Here is a 26224-nt window from a genome sequence, read left to right as displayed (position 1 = left end):
GTGTCTAGAAGCTTCCAGATCTAGTCCTAGGTTAGCAGACTGAGACAATAAACCTCAGAGACAACAATTACATCAGGAGGATAAAAGACTCCTTTTACAAGCTCTTTTCTTGGGCGCCACTTTGATCTAGACCTGGAAGACAAGGCCTTAATCAAATGATCTCTAACTGAATGTGCTCAGCCACTGTATAAAAGGCTGTGCACAAAGGTCACCAGCATCATGGGCCTCTGCACTTAAGGAAGACAGGAGGGTTGGCAGTGTGCATGTTGGAGGAGTTGGGAGGGGAGCAGATGTTAGATGATGAATCAGAACTGAGACAACAGGAAGAGATACCATGCAGGCAGTCGTAACAGCAAAAGCCAGGATCTAGGACCCCGGAGGGGAGGAGAACGGCAGAAGTCTGAATGGATAAGGTGATGAGATGGGGCCATTTAGGGCACTGTAGGAGATGCAGCAGTGGTGATATTTCTAGGAGGTATGGTCAGTCATCCAGGGATTCAGCAGCAGCATAGTGTGCCCAGGAGATAACTCAAGAAAGGGAGTCAGAAACCTTACTAGCAAGAGTGGTGATGAGATGTACAATGTCAACAGTGACCAGTTGATAAACGCGCCACTCCCTGACTGAGCACTTGTTATGCGTTGGGTGCATCCTGAATATGTGCTGTGGATTATTGCCACCATCTGTATGACACGCCAGGAGCCATAGATTATGTTATTAAGCTTATGTAGTGTAGCTGTTTCCTGCAGGTTGGACATGGCCTCCATCTTGAGTGAGAGCACCTGTGGTCACCTGACTTCGTCCCTCACAGGATGGGGCCTATTGATGGTATCTTGTAGGAGACTGATGGGAGGGCTCTTGGGACTCAGTAACATTCTCAAGTTCCCCAAGGGCCACCGCCATCCCCGAGGTTTATTCAAGAGAAGAGCAATTGAAAGGGTTGGGACTATTCTGTAGTTGGTAAAGTTGCCTATAACCTGCCCAGGGGACTTCTTATGGTGACCCACACTCTTGTGAGTAACCTCAGGAAACTCACTAGTTCGCCAAGCTGGCCTTGGATGGAGTATTTTCTTTGGCCTTGATGTTGTCTTTGATGTTGCTATGTCTTCCCAGGAAAAGTCTCATGGTATCTTGATTTACATGTGAGCAAATGGATCCCCAGAAAGGGCAAGTAACTAGCCTAATGCTGCACATTTAGAAAGTTCTGGAGCCAGGGGAATAGGGCCACTGGAGCTATATTTCTAGGTAATTTGGTTCCAGGGCCCAAGTTCAAGTTCTCCCACCCCAAAATGCCCCTGTCCAAAGTAGTCCTGTTATGCTATAGACATGCACAGAGTCTTCATCTGGGCAGTCAGGAGACCTTTAAATCTGACAAAGTCCTCTGAGAAAGCACCAGTGAGGGATTTTTATCTTGATTTTCATCTATGATTTACAAAGAGACCTGAAATTCTCCTTCCACAGCTGTAACTGTGGAAAAGCAGTTATCCCAAGAGGTGGCAATTTCAAGTTCTAGGCACTTCTAAACACACAGGGTTAGAAAAAAATTGTCTGAGGAAAGGCAATGAGAGTGTATGCCAAGCCCCACAGGTTGCAAGCTGATGTGAAAGGAAGGTGTGGTAGCTGCGGTGGCCAGGCATCCAGTGTGACCCTCCGATGTTAGGGAAGAAGATATAAAGCCAACAGGCCAAGCCTGCATCAGTGTGCATGTCCTGTTCTTTTCTGGGAACGTGGGTGCCTGGCCCTGCACACCAGGCCTTTCCAGATATCAGTGTTTGAATTAGTTATTTAAAAAAAAAAAAAGGAGTTTGACCCAATATGGAACAAAAAACAACTTAAAAAAAGAAAGGATTACATTTGCTGACAGTTTATCATGGCAACGCCGGCAAGTAGAAGGAGCAGAAGGCGTCAGGTCACATCCTGGTGCAATCAGGAAGCAGAGAGAAAAGGAAAGGGGGGCTGTGAACCTTCAAGGCCCACTCCTGTTGATCCACCTCCTCCTGTAAAGATCTACCTCCCAGTGGTTCTGCAACTTTTCCAAACAGCACCACCAGCTAGTTTTACATTCATTTAACATTCAAATCACCACAGGGCTCATGTCTAAGCTAATTATGAGGGAGCGAATTATGGGAACACACAGGGGAACACAAAGAAGTTGAAAAAAAATTTCTCAAAGTCAATGAAAGGAAAGGTGAGATTGGGTGGGTCTTTATTGTTGCCAGTAGGTGGTCGGGACTGTTGACTCTAGTCCCCCTTCAGTGCTTGCAGGAGGAGGACAGCCTGTTTCTGCAGAGACAGAGCCTGCAGAGGTGGTAGGAATGACAGGGTAAATCTACAGAGGCCTCATTCAATGGAGGTGGAGCTCCATCTGGTAGCTGGAGGAATTCATGGACGCAGTCCTTGGCCACCTAAGGGGAATTTGCAGGCAAAGTCTTGGGGCTGGCCTGGCTGTCTCTGTGTTGACTTCCAGTCTCCTGTCTTCCCAGGTCCCATTTTGTCTTACAAATAAGCAGACTGGTTTTCTTATTTAACAGCTTTATGAGTTATAATTTACATGTTAAGTTATTTGTGCAATTCAGTGATTTAAAAAATGATTTTAATTGTTTTATTATCTTAAGTGTATGGATGTTTTGCTCACATGTAGGTCTAGATACTACTTTTGTGCAGGACACTAAGAGGCTAGAAGAGGCCAGAAGAGGGTGTTGGGTCCCCAGAACTGAAGTTCCAGATGGTTGTGAACTGCCATTTGAATGCTAGGAATTGAACTCAGGTCTTCTGGAAGAGTGACAAGTTCTCCTAGTCACTGAGCCAAATCTCTAGCACCGTCAGTAATTTTTAGGTGTTCTCAGTCAGCGAGTGATTCAACCATCACTGTAAGTCATTTGGATGTTCTTCTTTCTCCATGAGATTCTCCAGCCATTCATAGTTAAGCCCATTAACTCACCACTGTCACACACGCTCTCTCTCTACTGGCCTCTTCATGTAAATGAGATCATACAGCATGCAGCTTCTTGTGACTGGAGTCTTTCGCTTGGTGTGTTTTTTAAAGAAAACTTTTGTTAGTATATATTAATTATGCATAATAATGGATTACCATTATGACAATTTTATCAAAGCATAAGTAATGTATCCCAATCATTTTCACCTCTATGATCTTCACTTGTCCCCTTTCCACTTCTCCAGACTCCTTCCTTCTTCTCAACTCGTTCCCTTCAACTTTCATGTCTTTTGGGGGTTGGCTGTGAGCCAATGAATTTAATTAGGATTGCTTATTGGAGAATGGTTGAGAGGTTATGGACAGGACAATGGGCAACTTACCAGTCACTACTTCACTGAAGGAAATGTCTCTTTCCCTCATCAACCATCAGCTGTATATAGGTCTCCAGGGATGGCTAGGTCCTTATGAGCCCCTATCCTTCTCCATGATGGAATGCTGTTAGACCCAATATTGTGCAGGTCTTATACTTGGAATCACAGGTGCTATAAATTCTAGGGAGCAATGGACTTATCAGTCATGCCTCGAAGACAGCATCCTACAACACTCTTCCTCTGGCTCTTACATTCCTTCTGTTGCCATTTACATGACGTTTCCTAAGCCTTGGAAGGGTGATAGAGATGACCCAGTTGTAGCTAAGCACTCAATAGTCACTTGTTATCAGCGCTTTGACAAGTAATGGCAGTAATTGCTACTCACTGCAAAAGAAGCTTTTCTGACCAAAACTGAGAATATCACTGATCTATGGGCATGAATATTAATTTTTAGGAGGAAGTTTGACAGACACATTGCATCTATTTATCAGAATAACAATAGCAGCTTCCCTGTTGGGGCCTGTGACATCCCTAGTCACAGGCTTTTGACCAGGTTTACAGTTCCAGATGTGAACTACCACCCATAGCCTCAATCAGAAAGCAGTTGGTTGCCTTCATAGTAGTCATGCCACTATTGCAGCAGTGAACAAATTTTTTTTTCCTCAGAAGCCTGCACAGTATCTTCTTCACTATAAAAAGCTTAGCATACATTCATGTCATAGCCAATAGTTTTATTTCTAATTGCCAAATAGTTGCCCACTCTGTGGAGATTGCTGTGTTTTGCCTGTTCACAGTCACTGTCCATTTCTGCTGTTTCCAGAATTTGGCTTTATGAACAAAGCTGGTATGAAAATTTGTGTAATCTGTATGGATATAAGCATTTATTCCTTTTGAGAAGGTTCCAAGAGTGGAATTGCAGGACTATGTGAGAGTTTTGTGTTTTAAATTCTTGAGACATAGAGGGAGAAGGCTTTGAAGGGACACAGGGGGAGACCACATTATAACTCTAAGACTTTGTCTCTGTAACCCGCCAGGTAATCCTCACAGCCAGAACATCACGAGCAAACTCACCCATGACACTGTGGAGCAGGTCCGCTACAGGTGAGGCACAGGGATGTCTGCCTAAGCTGGTTACCTAGGTGGACAGACTTCTGAGTAGAAGCCTGTATCCCATAGTGCTTCTCAGGGGCGTTCATTAAAAATTCAGCTAAAAAGCAACAATTAGCAGGCCAGAAGACAGGGCGAGAGTAAGTTCAACACGGGTCAAGAAACACAAGACAGTGGCTTTGAGTCGGGGGCTGGAGTGACAGGAGTGGCCCGGGCACCATTTTCTGGTTTTCCCATTTATATATTGTTTTGTAAGGCGTTTTTATTTATTCACAATCTCCTTATTGTTTTGAGACAGGGAGTCCTGCAGCTCGCCTCTGACTCTTTTTGTAGTAATGCAGGCTGTGAACTCCAATCCTGCAGGCCGTGAACTCAGATCCTCCCGCATTCACTTTCCAAGGGCTGAAATTGCAGGTGTGGGTCACCATTCTCGGCTACCCCATCATTTTCACTAATCTTCGCACGTTAGACGGCTCTTTAATTGCTCTCCATGGGTAATAACTGGCTTTTGATAAATAATCTCCCCATGGTATGGGTTACTTAAACCATCAAAATTCAAACTGTTTCAAATTCGAAAGTGGTATCAGTTTGGGATCAGGAGCACCAGGAGTAAAAGCAATGTAAAACAGGCTGCTGACTTAAAGTTCCTTGTGACAGGGGCTGGAGAGATGGCTCAGAAATTAAGAGCACTTACTCTTCCTACAGAGGCCCCAGGTGTGGGTCGCAGCACCCACAAGGAAGCTCATAAATGTCTGTAATGAGTTCCAGGGGACTTTATGCCTTATGTCTTCCATAGGCACTTTCACACACATGGTGCACATGCGTATACTCAGGCACACACATAAAAAATAATAAATGAAATAAGTAAATAGCCTTGAAAATTTTATTCTGATAGAGTAGGGGCAGTACAAAGACGAAGGTGTTTTCGAATACTATTCAGGTTGTTAAGGATTTGACACATTTTCTTAGATTTATTGACTTTATGTGATGTGTATGAGTGTTTTGCCCACATGCATTTATGTGTGTCATGTTCATGCCTGAAGCACATGGAGGTCAGAAGAGGGAGTCAGGACCCTTGGATCCCAGGCGGGTGCTGGGAACCAACCCTGGGTCCCTCTGCAGCAGCAAGAAATGCTTTAAAATGCCGAGTCATCTTCCCAGCCTCCTTACAGATTTTTTAAAAATTATAATTTATTTATTAAGAAGGTCTGGTCCTGTACCTGAGGCCACTCTGGAACTTATTTTGTATGCTGGAGGTCTTTTCTTTTCTTTTCTTTTTTCTTTTCTTTTCTTTTCTTTTCTTTTCTTTTCTTTTCTTTTCTTTTCTTTTCTTTTCTTTTCTTTTCTTTTCTTTTCTTTTCTTTTTTCTTTCCTTTCCTTTCCTCTTTCCTTTCCTTTCCTTTCCTTTCCTTTCCTTTCCTTTCCTTTCCTTTCCTTTCCTTTTTTTCCTTTCCTTTTCTCCTTCCTTCCTTCCTTTCTTTTTCTTTCCTTCCTTCTTTCATGCTTTTCTCTTTCTTCCTTTTCTTTTCTTTTTATTTTTGAGACAGGATCTCCTGTATCTTGGACGGGCTCTGAACTCCTGCGTTCTGCATTTTCAGGGCACAGTACCTACCCCCTTGAGTTTATGAAAATACTGGGGTCTGAATCCAGGGTTCATGCATTCTAAGCAAGCTTCAGTCCCAGCCCTATGTTGCAGATTTCTGCTGTGCCCAAGCGGAGCTCGGACTCCAGAGTCGAGAATTTTAAATTTGATCTTTTCAAGAATTCAAGGTTGTCCTTTGCTAAATAGAGCGTTCAAGACATGGCTTCCTCTGTCCTACCTTAACTACACAACTGTGGCTAAGTGTCCCTGGCAGGTAGAGATGCTCTACTGAGTACATTCACCATGGAGCAGAGACTCCGCTGTGACACTGTGCTTCCTTCCAGGATCCTGACTCACTTTCACACTACCCCAGAGGACTACACTGTGATCTTCACGGCGGGAAGCACAGCTGCCCTCAGGCTGGTGGCAGAGGCATTTCCGTGGGTGTCCCGGGCCCCAGAGAATGATGGGAGTCACTTCTGTTACCTAACTGACAACCACACCTCTGTGGTGGGAATGAGGAAGGTGGCTGCAGCCATGAATGTCACATCTACCCCAGTCAAGCCAGAGGACATGTGGTCAGCGGAGGAAAAGGGTGCTGGAGCCTGGGACCCCGACTGTCAGATTCCACACCTCTTCTGTTACCCAGCTCAGAGTAACTTTTCAGGCACCAGATACCCGCTGTCGTGGATAGAAGAGGTCAAGTCTGGGAGGAGGAGCCCCGCAAGCGTGCCTGGGAAGTGGTTCGTGCTGCTGGACGCAGCCTCCTATGTCAGCACGTCTCCCTTGGACCTGTCGGCCCACCGGGCTGACTTTGTCCCCATCTCCTTCTATAAGATCTTTGGGCTTCCCACAGGCCTGGGTGCTCTGCTCGTCCATAGGCGTGTGGCTCCCCTGCTAAGGAAAGGGTACTTCGGAGGAGGGACTGCTGCTGCCTACCTTGCGGGGGAGGACTTTTACATCCCGAGGGCATCGGTGGCAGAAAGGTAACCTTGCCGTGGAATGTCCCGTGTCTTTCACTAAGGCGGGCTGGCACGTGTGACGTATAAGATTGTAAAAGTGGATCCAGGCCAAGGGAGTTTGATGTCACTGGTAGGCCAGTAGGGTGGGTCTCAGATCCCCGGAGGGTGCTTTGGGTGGTTCTGGGAACTCTGCTCTGTGTGCAGCTTCTTCACGGGGGTGGAGGAGTGGATCAGCAGGTGAGAGCTGTAAGAGGAACGAATGAAAAGGCCGCAGGGAAGTGAGAGCGGTGGATGCCGGACTTTGGCCTCAGAGCGCTGTTGAATGAGGACAGTGGGCAGGCAGTGGACGGAAAAGATGCTCCTTTGAAGTACGTACAAACAGTTCACAGCAAAGCCACTCTCCCAGCGGCTAGCGTGAACTCCACACCTGAATGCTGGGGTAGGGAACTAGTTGCCCATCTGGTGCCGGAGAAGGCCTGGTGGGTGAGGGGTGGGAAGACAGCTCAGGTTTATCCCCACCCTCCACTACTAGCATTCAGCTGTAGGTTCAGGGTCTCACGCTGGTGGAAGAGCCAGGGTTAGTTATATGGCTCGTTGCTAGGCCATAGGGATATGGCATAGTTCCTCACACAGCAGCTGTGGCTGCATTTGGCTTGACCTCTCTGAACATTACGCTCTTTCACGTAAACAAATGGGCACCAGAACATGTTAGGAGACTGTTGGAAACATCTTCCATTTAGGACTCATCCATAATGAATATAAGACCATGAGCCTGTGCGCCATCACACTCCTGTCGTCCTCGCCCTTGGGAGGTGGAGGCAGGAAATTTTCAGTTCAAGGTCATCCTTAGCTTCATAGAGAATTTGAGGCCAACCAGGGCTATAGGATCCTGTCTCAAAAGATTAAACAAAGGAGTCTACCGCAGAAAGCATCTGAAAGACTCTACCTAGCAGTGCTCCAAAATAGATACTAAGACTCACAACCAAACCTTCCGCAGAATGCAGGGAATCATATGAAAGAAGGGGAGTTTGATGTGGAAAGGATAGGAGCTCCACAAGGACCAAACGTATCTGGGCACAGGGTCTTTTCTGAGATGGACACTCAACCAAAGTCCATGAGAGGATAAAACCTAGAACCTCTGCTCGGATGTGACCCGTAATAGCTCAGTAATCAATTGGTTTCCCATAGTAAGGGGAACAAGGACTATTACCAACAGGAACTCAATGACTGGCTCTTTGACCTCCCCACCTCCCAAGGGAGGAGCAGTACTGTTAGGCCACAGAGGAGGACTTTGCAGCTAGTCTTGAAAATACCTGACAAAAGGGAGTCATATGAAAGGGGAGGAGGTCCTCCCCTACTAGTGGACTTGGAAAGGGGCAGGGAGGAGATGAGGGAGGGAGGGTGGGATTGGGGAGGGAATGAGGGATACAGCTGGGATACAGAATTAACAAAATGTAACTAATGAGAAAAATAAAATTATGAAAAAGAAAAAAAAAAGATTAAACAAGCCAGGTACGGTGGCCATGCCTGTAATCCCAGTACTTGGGGAGGCAGAGGCAGGCAGATCTCTGAGTTTGAGGCCAGCCTGGTCTACAAAGTGAGTCTAGGAAAACTAAGGATACACAGAGAAACCCTGCCTCAAAAAGAAAAAACAAAACAAAACAAAAATAACTAAAAAAAAAAAAAAAAAGAAAAAGAATAAACAAAATAAAACTACCCTCCAAAACCAAGAAAGCAAGCTAACTAACTCTTCCTACCCCTAAAGTAGGAATGCTAATGTAAAACCTTTTGAACCCAAGTGTAGTGGTTTATTATTTAGACTAACTAAATGAGAGGAAAAAAAAAACCAATAGCATTTGCGATATACTGTGTCTTAGTTACTGTTCTATTGTTGTGCAGGGACACCGTGACCAAGGCAGCTTACAGAAGAAAGCATTTATTTGGGGCCTTGCTTACAGTGTCAGGGGGTTAGTTCATGAGCATCACAGCAGGAGGCACGGCAGCAGGCAGGCAGGCAGGCATTTACACTGCATCCACAAACACTCAGCACAAAGAAATTGAGACCAGGCTTGGCTTTTGAAACTGCAAAGCTCACTGCCGGTGACACACCTCCTCCAAGGAGGCCACACCTCCCAATCCTTTCCAAACCGTTCCACCAACTGGGACACCAAGAACTCAGACTTTCGTGCCCATGGGGGTCATTCTCATTCAAAGCGCCACACAATGTAAATGAAGACTATGATTTAATCTGGCTAAGGGGTCAGAAGGCCGGGAGAAACGGAGCGGGAGAGAAAGCCAGCAGAGGGCTGGATCTGAGGGCTGGGCTGTATCAGACCACACTCCTTTGATTCAGACGGAGTCCTTTTGGCAAGCACGTGCTAGATTTACCAGAGAGCAGACTGTACTGCCTGCCTTGTTAAGCCCATCTTCCGCTGCAAGCCCCAGGCTAAAACTAGAAACAAGAAGCTCGGTACCCAGGCATGAAGGGCGAATGAGCCATGTTCTCAGCCGCCTAGATCTTACGGTCAGTACACGGCTGCTGTTACCTGGCCCCCTTCATCTGGATGTCTGTGACAGTCTCCCCCTCACGTCCTTGTAGACTGCCCTTCACCAGTGGTCTGTTTTTGTTTTCTGATACTGGGCCACAAAACCCCGACTAGCTCCGCCATTGCTGTTTAGCTGAGGAGGACATTGAACTTTTGATCCTCCTGTCCCCATCCTGGTCTCACTTGGGTTTTGCTAGAGTCGTGTTAGAGCCTTCCAGCATTTCTGCCTCATGTCCCTGGTCGTGTCCTTCCACTCCCGGTAGCGTGCTGGGCTTCTGTGAAACACCCTGCAGCTTCCCTTTTCTCTGTAGGAAGCCATTTCCCTCAGAACCATCAAGTTGCCCCCTCTTCCCTCCCCGCCTTCTACTTAGCCTCCACCCTTCAGCCTGGCCACACCTTCCCTGCAGTTTGCACTTTCCTGCCTTGGTGTGATGGCTGCTTGTTCTCCCCACCTGTGTTGGCGGAGCCTTGTTCCCTGTTTTATAGGCTGTAGGAAAGGAGCCTGCCTATCAGTTCACAGCCGTGTGCCTAGCACCCGGAACAGTGCCTGAGGCACAGTGAACCCTGAATGATGACCTAGTGAAAATGCTGATGAATGGAATGATTATGAAATGTAAACATAGCAAACTTTTTGACGACAAGGAAGGCTCGTATCTTTGATACAAATGAGATTTTCATCCTTAAGACAAACGGGTGCTTCCTGACATTTTGGAACAAGACACTCTTCTCAAGGCGTCTCGGGGGTTCAGTGGGACCCTCTTGACTTGATGACCTGTCAGTGGTGCCCTCTTGTGGTCAGAGAACAGTATTTCAGGAGTTTGCGGCCAGCTTTGTCCAAATTCCTCTCGAGACTTGCAAAGTATTTCTCATTAGTGTTTCAAGTTGGTGACTGTATTTTAACACCCTCCATCACTACTCCAGCCCACCCTAGGAAGTAGGAAGTAGCCTGAGAGGCTGCAAGGCTGGTCAGGGCCAGAGGCAGCCAGGTGGGTCGTGGCATGCAAAGCTCTTCCCATGGTGGGGAGACCCAGTTTGATAAGGCTCTAGAAGGGAGGAGCTATTAACAGCGTCTGTCCGACTGTACTCCCATAGCGCAGGACGCACATGGATTGTGTTGTTCCCTACAGGTTCGAAGATGGCACCATCTCATTCCTTGACGTAATAGCGTTGAAACATGGATTTGATGCTCTGGAGCGTCTCACAGGTCAGTCAGTGGGCATACTTCCCCGAGCGGACTTAGCTTTGGTTGCCTGGGTCCTCAGGACATCCCAGGCATAGGCATGGTGCCGGCCAAGGAGACAAGGTCTGTGGCAGTGCATGACGTGTGCCAAGTGTCTATGCGCAGCAAAGTCTGAGTCTAACTGTCTGAGGGTACTCCGGAGGGCTTGGAAGGGTTGGCTTTTTGCTTTCCCAGGCACGACCACATCTTAACAGGGGTCAAAGATTAACAACTGTGATTGTGGAGGCATGGTCCTGCAACCCTGGCCCCAGTGTGTTACAGTTCCTGAAGTCTTCTCAGCTCTCACCTGCCTGGATTCTCTCCACAGTCCCACAGAGGAGCTTCTGACAAGCCATATAGCCCCACAGTGGAACGCATGCTCAGAAAGATTAGTCACCTTACCAGACTGGCAAGCTGGGACCCGCGAGAGTGAGGATTAAACCCAGGTCTTGTTAATGTTAATGCCTGAGCTCAAGCTCCTGGTCACTCTCTTTCACTGGCTTTTTTTTTTTTTTTTTTTTTGATGCATGCTCTTTTCTAACAAGAGCTCTAGGGGCTGAGCCACAGATATCTCTCCTCTTCCTGTTGGGATGGGCATGAAGGCATGTGTAAATTTTGTCTGGTGAGCCAGGCATCACCTGGGGTACTATGTTCTTAGGAATTCTTTCCAGAGCAGCTTGAACTATGTGGCATGGCTGTGTGTGTGTGTGTGTGTGTGTGTGTGTGTATCATGTCTGTGACATAGTGGCTAGGCATGTATTCCTCTTTCATTCTCATTACATGAATGGCACCCTTCAGGTCCCCAGCCTCAAGCCCAGCAGTGGGCCTATGGGATCCCTGGAAGGGAGCACTGCCCTGATGAAAACAAAGGGAGGTGAGTGAGCAGCACTCAGGACTCAGGACAAACAAGATGATAAAGACTGCCATTACAAGAGGAGCACTTTGCAAGGATTTCTTAATCACACAGTCAGGGCCTCACAGGAATAGGGTTGGCAGTAGCAGTCTGCAACATGGCACACCATGATTTTCCTATCAAATGGTTCTTTCTTTTAAAGATAAACTTGAAACAAAACATACAGAACATAAAGTTGACATTTTCACACGAAAGCATTTTTGTATATGTGAGTGCTTGTCTGCACATGTATGTGTGCACCACCTGCATGCTTGGTGCCCATCGAGGCCAGAAAGGGCATTGGATTCCCCAGAACCTGGAGTAACAGATGGTTGTGAGCTACCACGTGGGTGCTGGAAACCCAACCTGGGTCCTTTACAAGAGCAGCAAGAGCTGAGCCACCCCTCAAGCCCTTTATGTGTGTGTGTGTGTGTGTGTTTAAGAGGGCACATTTCAGGGGTATGTTCTCTCTTTTTCTCCCTGGCCTGAGGCAGGGTCCATCGTGCCCTTTCTGCTGCTGTGCTGTGTCCTCCAGGCTAGCCGGCCTGTGGCCTCCAGCAGATTCTCCAGTGACTACCTCCCATCACACTGTAGCGGTGCTGAGATTACAGATTCACATCACTGCTCCTGACTTTATATTCTGGGTGTCAAGTTCAGATCAGCAAGTCTGTGTGTGCTCGGCAAGCACTTTCACTCCTTGGGCCGTCCTGATGGTCCTCTCACATCTGTACACTGGTCACCACAGGTCATAGCCAAAACATTTTCTTATCATTTTAGACTGACACTCTATTCATTAGATAGCATCTCCTCCTTCCCTCCTTCCTCATTCCTGAGTGGCTCCGAATCTACTTTCTGTCTATATGAATTTGCCTATTTTAGATATAAGAGACACAATAATATGATACTTTTATTCACTTTGTTTAGCATGTTTTCATTTATTTGGCAGCAGGTAGCCTTAATTGCTATGCACTATGTTAAAACAATTTAACCATTACGAACAAAAATTTAATTTAACCATTAAGGGCAAGAAATGATTTTTAAAAAATATATATTTGCCACTGGCTAACAAAGGGTTTAAATAACTAAATGTCCAATTAACTATATGTATGTAATTACAAATATATGTATATAAGTATATCTACATATATATGCATACAATGTATATAATTATATACTTAAAAGAATGTAACAAGAATTCCTCTGGAAATATTCCATAGAAACAACAAAGACAAACGTATTTAGTGCGAGCTTTGGGGCTGGAGAGATGGCTCAGTGATTAAGAACATTGGCTTCTCTTCTCTTGGTACTGGACCTGAGTTCAATACCAAGCACCCACATGGCAGCTCACAACTGTTTATAACTCCAGTCCCAGGGAATGAGACTCCCTCTTCTGCAGGTACTGTACATACGGTACACAGGCAAAACATAAAAGAAAACGTTAAAAATACATCAACCTTGTCACAAGGACAGCCATATTTAAAGCCACTCACTGGAAGTCTGGGTCGACCAGTTGTAGTGTGTGTGTGCTGGACAGGAGTGAATGACTTGTGTGCGAAGCCCGTGTCTAAGGCCACGCCTCCCTGTGCTCTCGTCCCTAGGCGGCATGGAGAGCATACAGCAGCACACCTTCGCGCTGGCACAGTATACCCACTCTGCCCTGTCTTCCCTCCACTACCCCAATGGAGCTCCGGTGGTGCGGATTTACAGCGACTCCCAGTTCAGCAGCCCTGAAGTGCAGGGTCCAATCATCAACTTTAACGTGCTGGATGATGATGGGAATATCATCGGGTACTCCCAGGTGGGACTTCCATCCTATTTATTTATTTATTTATTTGAGGGTGGGTCTCACTCTAGCCCAGGCTGACCCTTTTGCTCAGTCCTCTCGAACCCTTTGGCGGTCCTCCTATCTCTCCCTCCCGAGGGCTGGAACTGCAGGTGGTAGCCACCATACCTGGTTCAAGTCATGAGGTCCAGTTTCCCCTGTATTCTTCTTACTGCTCCTTTCATACCAGAACTATTCTTGTCTGAATTTGGAAGCCTTTCTGACATTTTCTTCAATGTCCCCAGGAGGAGCTGTGAGAAAGCCCAGGCTGGGTGAGGGAGCCCCACTCAGAGGCTGTAGAACTCGCTATAACACCTGGCACTCTTGTCTGTTTCTGTCTCCACATCCTGAGTGTGGGCATTAGACACGTCCACTGCACCCAGCCCAGGGCTTTACAATCTCTCACTGGTACACAGTTCTGCTCAAGCTTGGCTGTGTATGTTTTTAAGCCTTCTTTACTTAGGTAGAGAGAGGGGGGCAGGGCACAGGTGACAACCTGCCTGAATGAGAAGGCACCTAAAACAGAACATTAGGACACCACACAGCCAAGCGCTGTGTCAGGCCATATCACAGCATCATTTGCTGGCATTAGGTGGAGCCCAGAGCCTCCTTTCATTTTTAAAAAATAAGTAGCATTTCTCGGGGACGGTGCTTAGAGGCACTCAGAATGGTCCGGTGTTTGACTCACTGTTGTAGGCTCTCCTGCAATATAGCCTCTAACAAAACTAGGCCGTCTCAAACCCTTGGCAAAAAGGACTGTTTACCTGTGTACCAAGAAGTTTGGGAAAACACCAAAATCTGCATGCCGTGTGTGCCCAGGCAGATTGTGAAGGGGTTTGTGCTGTGATTCCTGAAGTCCTTTGTCTAAGACAAAGAAACACATCCGTTAGCAGGGCCTATGGTGGGTCCATGTGTGCCAAGCGTGTCCATGACAGGATCAAGCTGGCTTTCCTTATTGAGGAGCAGAAAATCATTGTAAAAGTGTTCAAGGCACAAGCATAGATCCAGAAAACAATAAATAAATAAATAAATAAATAAAAAAACATGCAGCTTTTTAAAGTGATAAAAGTCAAGGCTTGGTCTAAAAAATAAATAAGTAGCATCAATAATTCACCCAGCTTTGAAGAAATCATTATTTCTGCCTTAGTTTAGGCATGCAATGACCTCAAAGGATTTGTGGGCTGGTTAAAAGTAGTTTCTGGTGTTTATCCTGTTTTCCCTTCTGAATGAGAATTAAGTGTCTTCCCTAGGGTCCTACTTGTCATTTAGCTTCTTTAGGTCTGTGGATTTTAGTATGTTTATCCTATATCATATGTCTAAAATCCATTTATAAGTGAGTATATGCCATGTGTGTCTCTCTGCTGAGAGGGATGAGAAGAGAGGGAACAGGACTGGAGCCTATTACAGATGTCTTCTAAAAGACCAGGGTATTGAAGCAGATGCAGAGACTGACAGCCAAACTTTGGACAGAGTGCAGGGAGTCTTATGGAAGAAGAGGGATATAAAAGTACTCAGAGGGGACAGGAGCCATACAAGGCGACCAACAAAACAAAACAAAAAAAGCAGATCCCAGGGGGACAGCTGAGACTGATACATCAACCAAAGACCATAGAGGGACCTAGTCCCTTGCTCAGATGTAGCCCATAGAGAGCTCAGTCTCCATGTGGGGTCCCTAGTAAGAGGAGAAGAGAGAGTCTCTGACATGAGCTCAGTTGCCTGCTCCTTGATCATTCTCCCTGGTGGGTCACCTAGCCAGCCCACAGAGGAAGAGGATCCAAGCAGTCCTGATGGGACCTGATAGGCTAGGGTCAGACAGTAGGGTTGGAGGACTTCCTCTATCAGTGGACTAGGGGAGAGGGATAGGAAAGGAAGAGGGAGGGAGGGTGGAACCAGGAGGAGATGATGGAGGGGCTACAACTGGGATACAAAGTGAATAAATCATACGAAACAATTTAAAAAACAGTTTCTGCAAAGCATTCTCTGCATGGATTTTTCCCCCAATAGGGAAAAATGGAAATTGTGGTTTGCACTAAGAACCGACTAACCTAAGCTGGAAGACGCTGCTTATTTCTCCTGAACATCCCAGAACAACATGCGTCTTTGTTACACTTCAAACAAAGTCTATTTCCTAGCTATGCTCTGTGGCATGACCCTACCCTGGAGGCTGAGGCTGAGAATTCTTTGAGCCCAGGAGTTTAGGACCAGTCAGTACACACCCATAGCCTCCAGAGGGCGGCAGAGAGTCATAACACCTGGACTGGGCAGCAACCCTAATTGAACCTAAAGTTGGAGAAATTAGGAAATGGGCGTAGATACCCGGTAACATCCATATGCTGCTCATGACACGGGCTGTGAGCCAAGCTGGGGCTGCCCAGAACAGCCCCTCACTGGGGCCTGCTCTGTGGTCAGAGCCGGTGGTGGCCAACGTGAAAGAGCTGAAAGGGCCCCGGTTCAATGTTATTCCCCTGAGGCTCGCTGGGAACACATGGACCCCTACCTTAGACCTCGGTCTGGATTTGGTATTTCCTCGAGTGCACTTCTGTACTTTAACTGGATACACTCCGATTTCTAAGACACCATGTAAAATGTTGAATGAACCCACAGATCTTTATATCGGTTCCTTTTCTTGTCCTGGCGATAAAATCCTGGCTAAAGCCAGTTCAGGGATGGAGGTTATTCTCACTCACAGACTAAGGGATATGTATGGTCCATCGCTGAGATGAGGGAGGGGCTGGCCACACCTCCACGGTGGCTGGGGTTTGCGGCATCCTCACCGTTCAGCGGAGGAAGGGAGGGCTGGATTGTTAGCTAAAGGCCCACAGGTTAGTGGCCCACCTTCTCCAGGGATCTCACCTACCAGGGGTCTCACAACTTCCCAGAACAGCACCAACAGCTGGGGACCAAATTCAAGCACACGAGCCTGAGCCCCAAGGGGCGTATTATATCCGCAATGTAACAGCTGCAAATTTGAAAGCAAGCATCCAGACCCACCATCTTTTTGTTAGGAAAGAGAGGTTCGATGCTGTTCCTGGGCATCCCAGTTAGACTAGACGTTTCTGACGCGCTACCTTTATCCCCAGGTAGACAAGATGGCCAGCCTCTACAACATCCACCTGAGGACTGGCTGTTTCTGTAACTTGGGAGCCTGCCAGAGGCACCTGGGGCTAAGTGAAGAGATGGTTAAGAAGAATTTCCAGGTCAGTACAAGGCCCTGTAGCCTGCACAGACTGCAGTCGGCAAGGCTGTGTGGTTGGTGGCCAGTCATGGAGACTGGTGGAGGCTGCTTCTGGCTCGTCTTGCCGGGCCCACTCTGTGGATGGACTGCAAAGAGAAGGGGCTGAGAAAACAGAAAGTGCTTGAAGTTATTAGCTCTGTGGCAATATGTTCTGATTCATTTTTCACTTTGAGAGTAATTTAAAAAAATTACATTATGTGTGTGTGTGTGTGTGTGTGTGTGTGTGTGTATACAGAAGTCAGAGGACAACTCGCTGGAGTTGGTTCTCTGGTTCTGCCGTTGTGGTTTCTGGCAATAGTTTCTCATTATTGTGACAAAAAAAATCCAGTGTAAGTGACTCACCCTGGAGGAGCTGCTTGCTTTGCTCATGGTTTCAGAGGGTTCGGTCCATGGTCACTGGCCCCCGGTGCTTGGCCGGATCGTCACGGCTATGGGAGTGTGGCAGAAAAGAGATGCTCACTTTGGAACTGATAGGGCAGTAGAGAGTGTATGACAAGAAGAGACTCCAAGCAACCGCTGCAGTGACCTGCTTCCTGCAGCTGGGTCCCACAACCTCCCCCAATAGCGCCACCATCTGGGGAAAAGGTGTCAAACATGAACTTATGTGGGGCATTCAGACCATAGCAAGTGGCAAAGAGCCCTATGCGTTTTGCAATAGTTGCTAACTTGAGTCTTTTTTTCTTGCCACTGAATAGGCATGTGCTAGATCCCAGTTAACTATTCTCATTATTTCTATTATTATCATGTGTATGCATGTTATGGACGTGGACACATGTGGCACATGGCACGTGTAGAGGTTAGAGAATGACATTTTAGAGTTGTTTTTTTTTTTTTTCCTTCCACCTTTGCATAGGTTTCCAGGGCTCAAACTCAGGTCACTAGGATTGTGTGGCAAGCATCTTTAATCACTGAGCCATCTCTCCAGCCTATGAACTAGATTTTATTTTGAAAAAGAGACTGGGCCTACTAGGGGGTGTGACCCCTGGAGGTCGAACACGCTCCGGTGGAAAGTCATACACCTGAGAGCATACGGGCAGCACAAACTATACTTATTAAAGGTTTATTAAAGAGGAGGCGCAGAGGCTGGACAATTGGCTCAATGGTTAAAAGCACCGGCTACTCTTCCAGAGGACCTGGGTTCAAAGCCCAGCACCCACATGGCAGCTTAAAACCATCTTTAACTTCAAGATCTGACACCCAATCTGACAGCCTCACACAGGCATACATGCAGGCAAAACAGCAATGCACATAGAATAAAAATAAATAAATCATACATAGGAAAATAGATTTGAAAAAAAAAAAGGGGAACACAAAGTTGGTTGGGTGGGGAAGGGGAGTGTAGATCTCAGAGGAGTTGGGGGAGGGTTATGATTATGGGCAAAATATATTGTACAAAATATAAAAGTACAAATAATATAAATATCATATTTTATATTTAGATATAATAGTTCATATATTTATATAGAATAATAATACTGTGTTATATTAATGTAATAATACTGCCCATGACGAACATGGAGCATCTGGGCTTGGAGAAGGAGTGCCTTCTGCCTTCCCCATCCTGACAGGGGGCACTTGAGCTGACCTAGGTCTTCAAGAGGCCATGGGCTGGTCTTGTGTTTCTGGCCTTTCTCCTCTTCAAGGGGCTGCTGTCAGGGAGGCCAGCCTCCCTTTGGTGCTTAATGAGGCTGTCCTGGGTGGCCAGCAGGTGCTCTGTCTCAGCCGGGGAAGACTGTGGAGCAGAGCTCTCGGTGCTTCTGAAACTTTGGTCTGTGTGGCGAGCCCTCTGGGAAATGTTGCTTTTCATGTCTTTAAAGGTCCTTGAGATTGGCATCAGCTCCAATTCACAGATAACTAAAGCGAGCCCCAGGCAGTGTCCTCAGATGTGCAGAATAGAAATGGTTTCTCAGATACCCAGCAATTCTGCTTTCCTGAGTTCATTTTAAAATAATAATAATAAAAAAATCCATTTTTGCAATATCTTCCCAATTTATCCACGAAGCGCAAGTTCCCCTGCCTGACATGTCTGGCTAATTCTAGGCTGGTCATGTCTGTGGAGATGACATTGACATCATAGACGGCCGTCCCACGGGCTCTGTGAGGATTTCCTTTGGATACATGTCCACACTGGAAGATGCCCAGGCCTTTCTCAGGTTCATCAGCGCTATCCGCCTTCGCTCACCTGGTGGCCAGCCTGTTCCTCAAGCCAGCACCATTGACACCGGAGCCTCACTCTCAAAGAGTGACTGTCACTCACCTCAGGAAGGTTCCTGCACAGACCCTGCCGTCTGCAGTGACTCCTGCCTTACTGCAAGTATGGTAGACTTGAGCCTGTCTCCGAACGAAGCCAGCGGCATTCAGCAGACCCCTCCAGAGAAAGTTGCAAGTGTCCTGAATGGGGACCGTGGGCCCCACATTGTCACCAACATTTACCTCTACCCCATCAAATCCTGTGCTGCGTTTGAGGTAAGGGCTTCACACAGATGGCCACTTTGTTCTTCTAAGAACCATTTCTCCCCTCCCCCACCCACTTGTTTTGAGGCAATGTATCATGTTTTGTTTTTGAGAAAAGTGAAAGATGTAGCAAGTGAGAAAAGCAGTCAAAACTCAAATCAAACATCAGAATGTTGTTGTTTGGGGAGCCATTTTTCTCCTGACCCCCTTGGTAGGGATGAGTTTCTAAACATGATGCTGTTTACAGGGACCTCCAGGGGACCCTACTTCTGCGTGGGTATGGGTCTTGTAAGTATGGTAGTGTGTGTACATGTGTATGCACGCATGTGGAGGCCAGGGGAAGATGTTAGCTGTCATTCCTTGGCTGCCTTTACCTGATTTTTGAGACTGAGCCTCTCGCTGGCCTGGGTCTCTCTTAGTAGGCTTAATGGCTTGTCAGCTGGAGTCAGTCATTTTTCCTGTCTTCACTTCCCCAGTGCTGGGATCACAAGTCCATGCCACCACACCTACACAGATCGTGGGACCTAACTCTGTTTGCTTGTACAGCAAACGCTTCACCAACTGAGCCAGCTCTCCAGCCGAAGGCCATCTGAGAGGCAAATACCTAGTGGCCGCACCAATTGGCTGTGACTGGATCTGGCTGGCTGCTCTGGCACTTTGCTCAAGCATTTGACATGCCTTATTTCATTGGACCCTAAAAATGACTACATGAGAGAGATAGTAAAATTATCCCTAGTTCATCATCACAGAACTGGAGAGGACTGAGGATACACACCTTGTCTAGGCCACCTGTCAAGATTTGTATTTGGGTCTGCTGCTCTAGCTCCACATTCTCATGTGATTTCTCTGCTCCGTCTTCCATGTGGAAATAAAGTGCAGTGGGTCATTTTGATTCATGAGTTTTATAACATGGCAGATTGGTAAAAACCGCAGCTTTAACAATACCCTAAGCAACACAATATCACAACTATTCATGGACCACTTACATTGTGCTGGGTAATGTATTTAACTTAGATGTGGAACATTTTGCAGGGTGGGAGGTGCTGTGTACATAGGCTATTTGCAAACACTATGGCTTAATAAGAAGGATTTGAGAGCCCACAGACCTGGGCGATTTTAGGGTATCCTGGAAGTAATCTCTTGCAGATGCTGAGTTATGTCACACACCTACAAACATGCTGTTTGGGTGAACCTTGCCTTGGCTGACAGCCAGCCTTAGTTACCTAAAAGACGGTCTTTCTTGTTGTGCCCAACCTGAGGCTACAAAGATCCCAGACCCCTGAGTCCCTGGGATGGCACAGTCTCTGGCTCCTCAGATGGCATGTAGAGATCATGGTTATTTAAAGGCCTGCTTTCTGGGGTGGTTCCATGGGAACCTGGATGTAAAGGGTCTTTCACAGGCTCATGTGTTTGAACCCTTCATCCCTAGCTGGTGGCGCTGTTTATGGACACTCTAGGATCTTTGGGAGGTAGATTCAAGCTGGAGGAAGTGGGTTTTTGGGAGTTACAGCTCAACTCTGCTCCTGTACCTTCACTGCCTCCTGGTCTGTAGAGATGTGGGTGAGCGGCCTCATACTTCTGCCACCACAGGCTCAAGCTGTTCCCACCACCGCGCCTCTGCCCCATGAAGGGTTGTACCCTCTGACCAGGAGCCCAAACAAACTGTTCCTCCTTTATATTGCTTCCTTACTGACATTACTTCCATAATGTCAGCTGGTTGGTCACAACAAGAAGGTGAGTGATACAGTGAGCACGTAAGCTCACACCTCCTGAGCAGGCAGAGTCCTTCTCTGTTGTTCTGTTCTCACAGATGGGCTGCATTCATAGGTCAAGCATAGGTGGGGATACAAGCAGGACTCTGAGGCTCAATAAGAGGTGGTTTTCCCTTCAGTTCTTCTTCTTCTTTATTATTATTATTATTATTATTATTATTATTATTATTTTTGTAAAACTTTTTACTGAGCTGGGTGATGGTGGCTCTAGCACTCGGGAGGCAGATGTCTATGAGTTGGAGGCCAGCCTGGTCCACAGAGTGAATTCCAGGACAGCCAAGGTTACAAAGTGAAACCCTGTCTCAAAAATGCAAAACCAACCAACCAACCAACTAAAATCCAACCCAACCCAAACCAAACCAAACAAAAAAACCAAACCAATCAACCAACCAACCAACCAACCAACCAAAAAACCCTTTTTATTGATTCTTTGTGAATTTCACACCATGTATCCCAATCCCACTTACCTCCCCATCTCTCTATATCTGCTTTCTTCCCTTGTAACCTGCCCCCAAAAGAAAAACAAGCTTCTTGCAGTGTGTCATGGTGTGTCACAAGTATACTGTTCTGCCAAAACAACTTCTCTTGCAAATGATCATTTCAGTGAGTCACTGGTCTGTTCAAGGCCTCTGGCTTCTGCTACATCATCAATACTGGCTCCTCACCGGGACTCTTCTTGGATATCCTGCCTTCAATTTGTTCTTTAAGGAGTCCCAATCCTTTAGATTGTGAATGGCATTGGGGTACAAGATCTGGTCATAAAGATATCTTTGTATTTAAATTCTGTACAAATAGGAACAATGCAGATTTGATGGCTAATTTTTTATTATCAGCTTGAGAGTCATCTGGGAGAGGAAACATCAGTGAGGAATTCTGTAGATCAGGTTGGCTTGAGGGCATGTCTGTGGAGTGTTCTCTTGATTGTTAACTGAGGCGGGAAGACCCACTCTGAATATGGGCTAGCTGAACAGAAAGCTAGCTGAGCATAAGCAGCAAGCAAGCAGGCAGTATGGGCACATTTCTCTTTCCTCTGTGGATGTGAGGTAATCTTTTCAGGCTCCTGCCTGTGTGATTTCCCCAAAATGATGAACTGTGGCATGGAACTGTAAGCTGAAAAAGCCCTTTCTTCCCCAAAGCAAAGGTCAGGGTATTGGTCACAGCAGCTGTAACTAGGACACCAAGAAAACTTACGCATTTAAAGTGGGCCAGTTCAGCGGCCATTTCGGTATAGTCACATGTCTGTGGCATTAGGATACACCTGGACAGTGTCCACTGCAGTGGAAGGCTATACAGAAGGCAGGATATGTGGACACCTATGGGGAGGGAGGGATGCTAACCTTGTAAGACAGACCATTGCTATTGGAGAATCCTGCACTCTGAATATTTTACACGCACATGCCTTGCCTGATCCGTGGAGAAGGGTGGAGACTGGAACTGCAGACTGGAGGAAAGGTCTCACCTCCCCACATCTCCTTTGCAAAGCTCTCTCTGTTGCTCATTTTCCTCCTCTCATCCTCCGAGAGCATGTACTGAATTCGTGAAGACCCTCTGTATTTGTATAATGATAGGAAATTCTTTGTCATAATTATATGAATGATTTTGAGGAGCCCCTAACCTAAATCTGCTACTTTTGTTTAGGTGACCAAGTGGCCTGTAAGGAGCCAAGGGCTGCTCTACGACCGGAGCTGGATGATTGTGAATCACAATGGCGTTTGCCTGAGTCAGAAGCAGGAGCCACGGCTCTGCCTGATCCAGCCCTTCATCGACCTGCACCAGAGGATCATGGTCATCAAAGCCAAAGGTGTAAAATGGTTCATTTCCACCGAGTGACCATTGGAGGCAGCTCTCATTCTCAGATTAGGAAACAAAACAGAAACCTGATGGTCTCTCTTCACTGAGTGTTAACATTATCTTCAAGTCAGTGAAGCGATGTTCAGGAGAGACAACAAAGCCTGGGAACTCAGGCTCTTGACACTTGCATTCTTTCTTTTCACCCATCATGCTTTGTATCTTCGGCTGCAGTTCTTTCCTCTTGATTTTTCTAGTGAGCCATCCACATATAGGAAAGCTCTGTCCAGGGCACTTTCTATGATGATGGGAATGTTCACCATCTGTACTGTACAGCTCACAGCTGCTGGTCATACGTGGCCATTGAGTCCTCAAAATGTGACCAGCAGACATTAGAAGGGAATTTCAAAACCTTTACGTTTTAATTCATCTAAACAGCTACACAGTGTTTGCCAGCATAGAGGTAAAATTAACATAATATACAACTATGCCACCCAGTTTTAACAGAATTTAACATTTGGCTTGATTTCTCAAGATTTTCTCTTTCTCTTATTTTCTCTCTCTATTTCTTTTTTTTTCCTTCTAAAAATTATTGTATGTGTGTGTGTGAGTGTGGGCACACACGTGCTGTGGCGTGTCTGTGGACATTACAGAACTGCTTTGAGGGAGTCAGTTCTCTCTTTCCACTTTGTTTTTGAGACAGGGTCTCTCTTGTTTCTGCTGCTGTGTGCTGTGTATTCCAGGCTAGCTGGACCTTGAGCTTTTGATTCTCCTGTCTCTGACTCTCATCACGTTGTGTGTTGAGACTACAGGAGCTTTTTCTGTGTGATCTCAGGGTCAAACTCAGATCATCAGACTTGTGTTTTAGGAACTTTTATCCACTGAGCCAATGGTAATGGTGATAACCATTACTACAACCATATATGTATACATATAGATGAAATTTCATATGTATATATATATATGTATACACACACACACACACACACACACACATATATATATGAAATTTTCTACATCACTCCTGGGTCTTGGCCTTCCCCACTTGTAGAATATCCTGACTGTCTACCCAGCTGTGGCTGAACTTTCATAATGTTCGTTCTACATCCATGTCATGACTTTGTTTCTTGTCTTTGCTTTTGCTGGTCCTGTTGAGTTTTCCTGAAACCAGGCCAATATTTCTAGAGTTCCAAAGTGAATACTGATATTGACCCTTTGTTCTACTGTAAGAATTTTAACACATGCCCATGTTTGGGTAACCACCCTCATAGCTCAAGTGCAAAACAGTCCATCACCCCAAGGGAAGTGCATTGTGCTACCCCTGCTGTAGTTTCTCTTTCTCCAACCTAAATGTCTGATGACCAAAAAGAATAAAAAATATCATATATATGTGAACTTTAGAAACAGCTTTTTTTTTTTCACTCAGCGTGATAGTTTTGAGACCCACTTAGTCAAGTGTGTCTAAATGTGAATGTAATGGGTGCATCTGTCTATTCGTTCACTGAAGGGTATCTGAGTTGTTGTGGATTTTAGGCAATTTAAAATTTTTATTTTTTATTTATTCATTTAGTATTTTTTAATAGAAGGACAATATGTTTAAAAAGCAGTCCTCTCTTGTTCAAGCCTCATGTTTCCCAGTGTCTTGGGTGTCTCTCCAGATACATCTTGGCTTTTAGGAGACATAACATACTAGTAGGCCTGATGAGACCTGTAGCTCCATGGGCTGAAGAGCCCTGAGGCCTACAGCTAGCCTCAGAGGTCCTCTCTGCTCTGCATGAAAGAGCTTCCTGCAGTGAACCGTCCTTCTCCCACCATGGCACATTCATAACATGGGGTAAACAACAGTGGAGCTCCTCTTCTGCCTCTTCTCAAGGTCATGGTGCTTTTGCTCTTGTGCTTTTCTGTTGTCCTCTCCTCTCTGTCTCAGAGTCAGGGGTCCAGCTCTTCTCTAGACAAATGGCCATGGAGGGCCCCTGACGCACATATGCTTAGGTCTCATCATCTGCCAATGTGATATGTTAGTGGATTACCTTGTCCAGAATTATCCTTGGTGACTTGAGGAAAAAAAAATACTATGTAGCAATATTTCTTGGGTTTGACTAGATAGTATCGTATTGAGTATTTTTGTATCTTTTTAAAAATTAGTGTTGTTGAAGTATAGCCTTCTTTTTTTTATATACTTTTTGTTCAGTTCATGTACCAGGATACTAATATGCTATTATTTAACCTATTACATGTATAGGTTAATTCTGTATGTGCGTGGCGTATATAACAATTGAAGAACATTGGAATCCCTTTCCAATCCTATAAATGTAACTTTTAAAAAAGATTTATTTATTTTATGTATATGAGTGCTCTGCTTTCATGGACATCAGAAGAGGGAATCAGATTCCATTACAGATAGTTGTGAATGAGCAAGTGCTTGCTGGGAACTGAACTCAGGACCTCTAGAATAACAGCCAGCATTCTTAACTGCTGGGCCAACTCCCCAGCCCTGCAATTTTTTTTAAAGCAATAATGATTATTGATGCATGACTAATCTGATTCTGGAAGGACATACACTCTGACAGCGTCGTTACAGTATCATCCTGCCTGTCTAGTTCTCCTATCTAAGTGCCGACCAGGCCTGACCCTGCTGAGCTTCCAAGACCAGATAAGATCAGATGCATTTGGGGCAGTATGGTAATATACTGGTTGTCTGTTTCTAAAAGATTTTCGGTAGCTTAGAGGACAATAACTTCAGAAGGTGGAGACTCCTACAGCAGAGGGATCTATCTAAGCCTTCTGGGGACTGTGGGTGTGATGGTCCAGTGTAAATGTTCCACCAGGAAGCTCCTTGAAGCCCACACCATGCTGCCACAGTGAGGAAGAAAATTTCTGTGCCATCAGCTTCTAAGAACCCACCACTTTCCCCATCTGAGCAAATCCCAATGTCATTAAAATGAAGGTTTCATAGCAATGAGCGTTCACTCACACAGTTGTTTGTTTTGTGTGACGCTCACTTTGCCTCTGCTTTCTGTTCGTTAGGGATGGAGCCAATAGAAGTGCCTCTTGAGGAAGACAGTGAACAGACTCAGATTTGCCAAAGCAGAGTGTGTGCAGACAGGTGAGGCTCTGAAGCAGGTAACCCTGGTGGCTCCATGGGCACAGGGGCGCAGAGGGAGGAGAGAGCTTTGCTCTCTACGGCGGGTCGCCTTCCACCTTCCACTCTGTCTGCCGCACACTCCACTGCAATCACATGGGCTTGTCTCCTTCACACACCCAGCCAGCACGCTCCATTTTCATGTTTTTGCTGTTCCTTCTGCCTGTCATGCTCTTCCCTGCTAACAACTCCCAAGGGCTCATTCCCTACCCCCATCAGCCTCATTCTCAGCAGGAAAGTTTTAGCATCTGTATTCCTTATGACCTAAATATGACCTTTTCCTAAAAACATGGAGTAACAAATATTCCAGTAATGAAAAACCTGTGCAATCTAATACCAACAATCCTCCGTTAATTAACCATGTAACTGTAGATAGTTCAGTAGAGATTTATATATAAT

At 46.0% G+C, this 26224-nt stretch overlaps 1 protein-coding gene across 2 annotated transcripts in view; it reads left to right on the top strand.

The window, feature by feature from the left end:
• The window catches only part of Mocos (molybdenum cofactor sulfurase), a 48802-nt gene that overhangs the window by 7734 nt on the left and 14844 nt on the right, over window positions 1-26224 (top strand). For both annotated transcript variants that reach the window (XM_060377590.1, XM_060377591.1), the window contains exons 3-10: window positions 4339-4405; window positions 6338-6979; window positions 10629-10705; window positions 13211-13410; window positions 16515-16631; window positions 18710-19135; window positions 22534-22696; window positions 25711-25789. In XM_060377590.1, the coding sequence (XP_060233573.1) occupies window positions 4339-4405; window positions 6338-6979; window positions 10629-10705; window positions 13211-13410; window positions 16515-16631; window positions 18710-19135; window positions 22534-22696; window positions 25711-25789 (1771 nt within the window). The remainder of the gene's footprint in view (window positions 1-4338; window positions 4406-6337; window positions 6980-10628; window positions 10706-13210; window positions 13411-16514; window positions 16632-18709; window positions 19136-22533; window positions 22697-25710; window positions 25790-26224) is intronic.

This window comes from Meriones unguiculatus, chromosome 2 (assembly GCF_030254825.1).
Source record: "Meriones unguiculatus strain TT.TT164.6M chromosome 2, Bangor_MerUng_6.1, whole genome shotgun sequence".
In the NCBI taxonomy this organism is placed as follows: Eukaryota; Metazoa; Chordata; class Mammalia; order Rodentia; family Muridae; genus Meriones; species Meriones unguiculatus.
The sequence above is the reverse complement of the archived record's forward strand: the minus strand, read 5'-3'. Positions and strand labels throughout refer to the sequence as shown.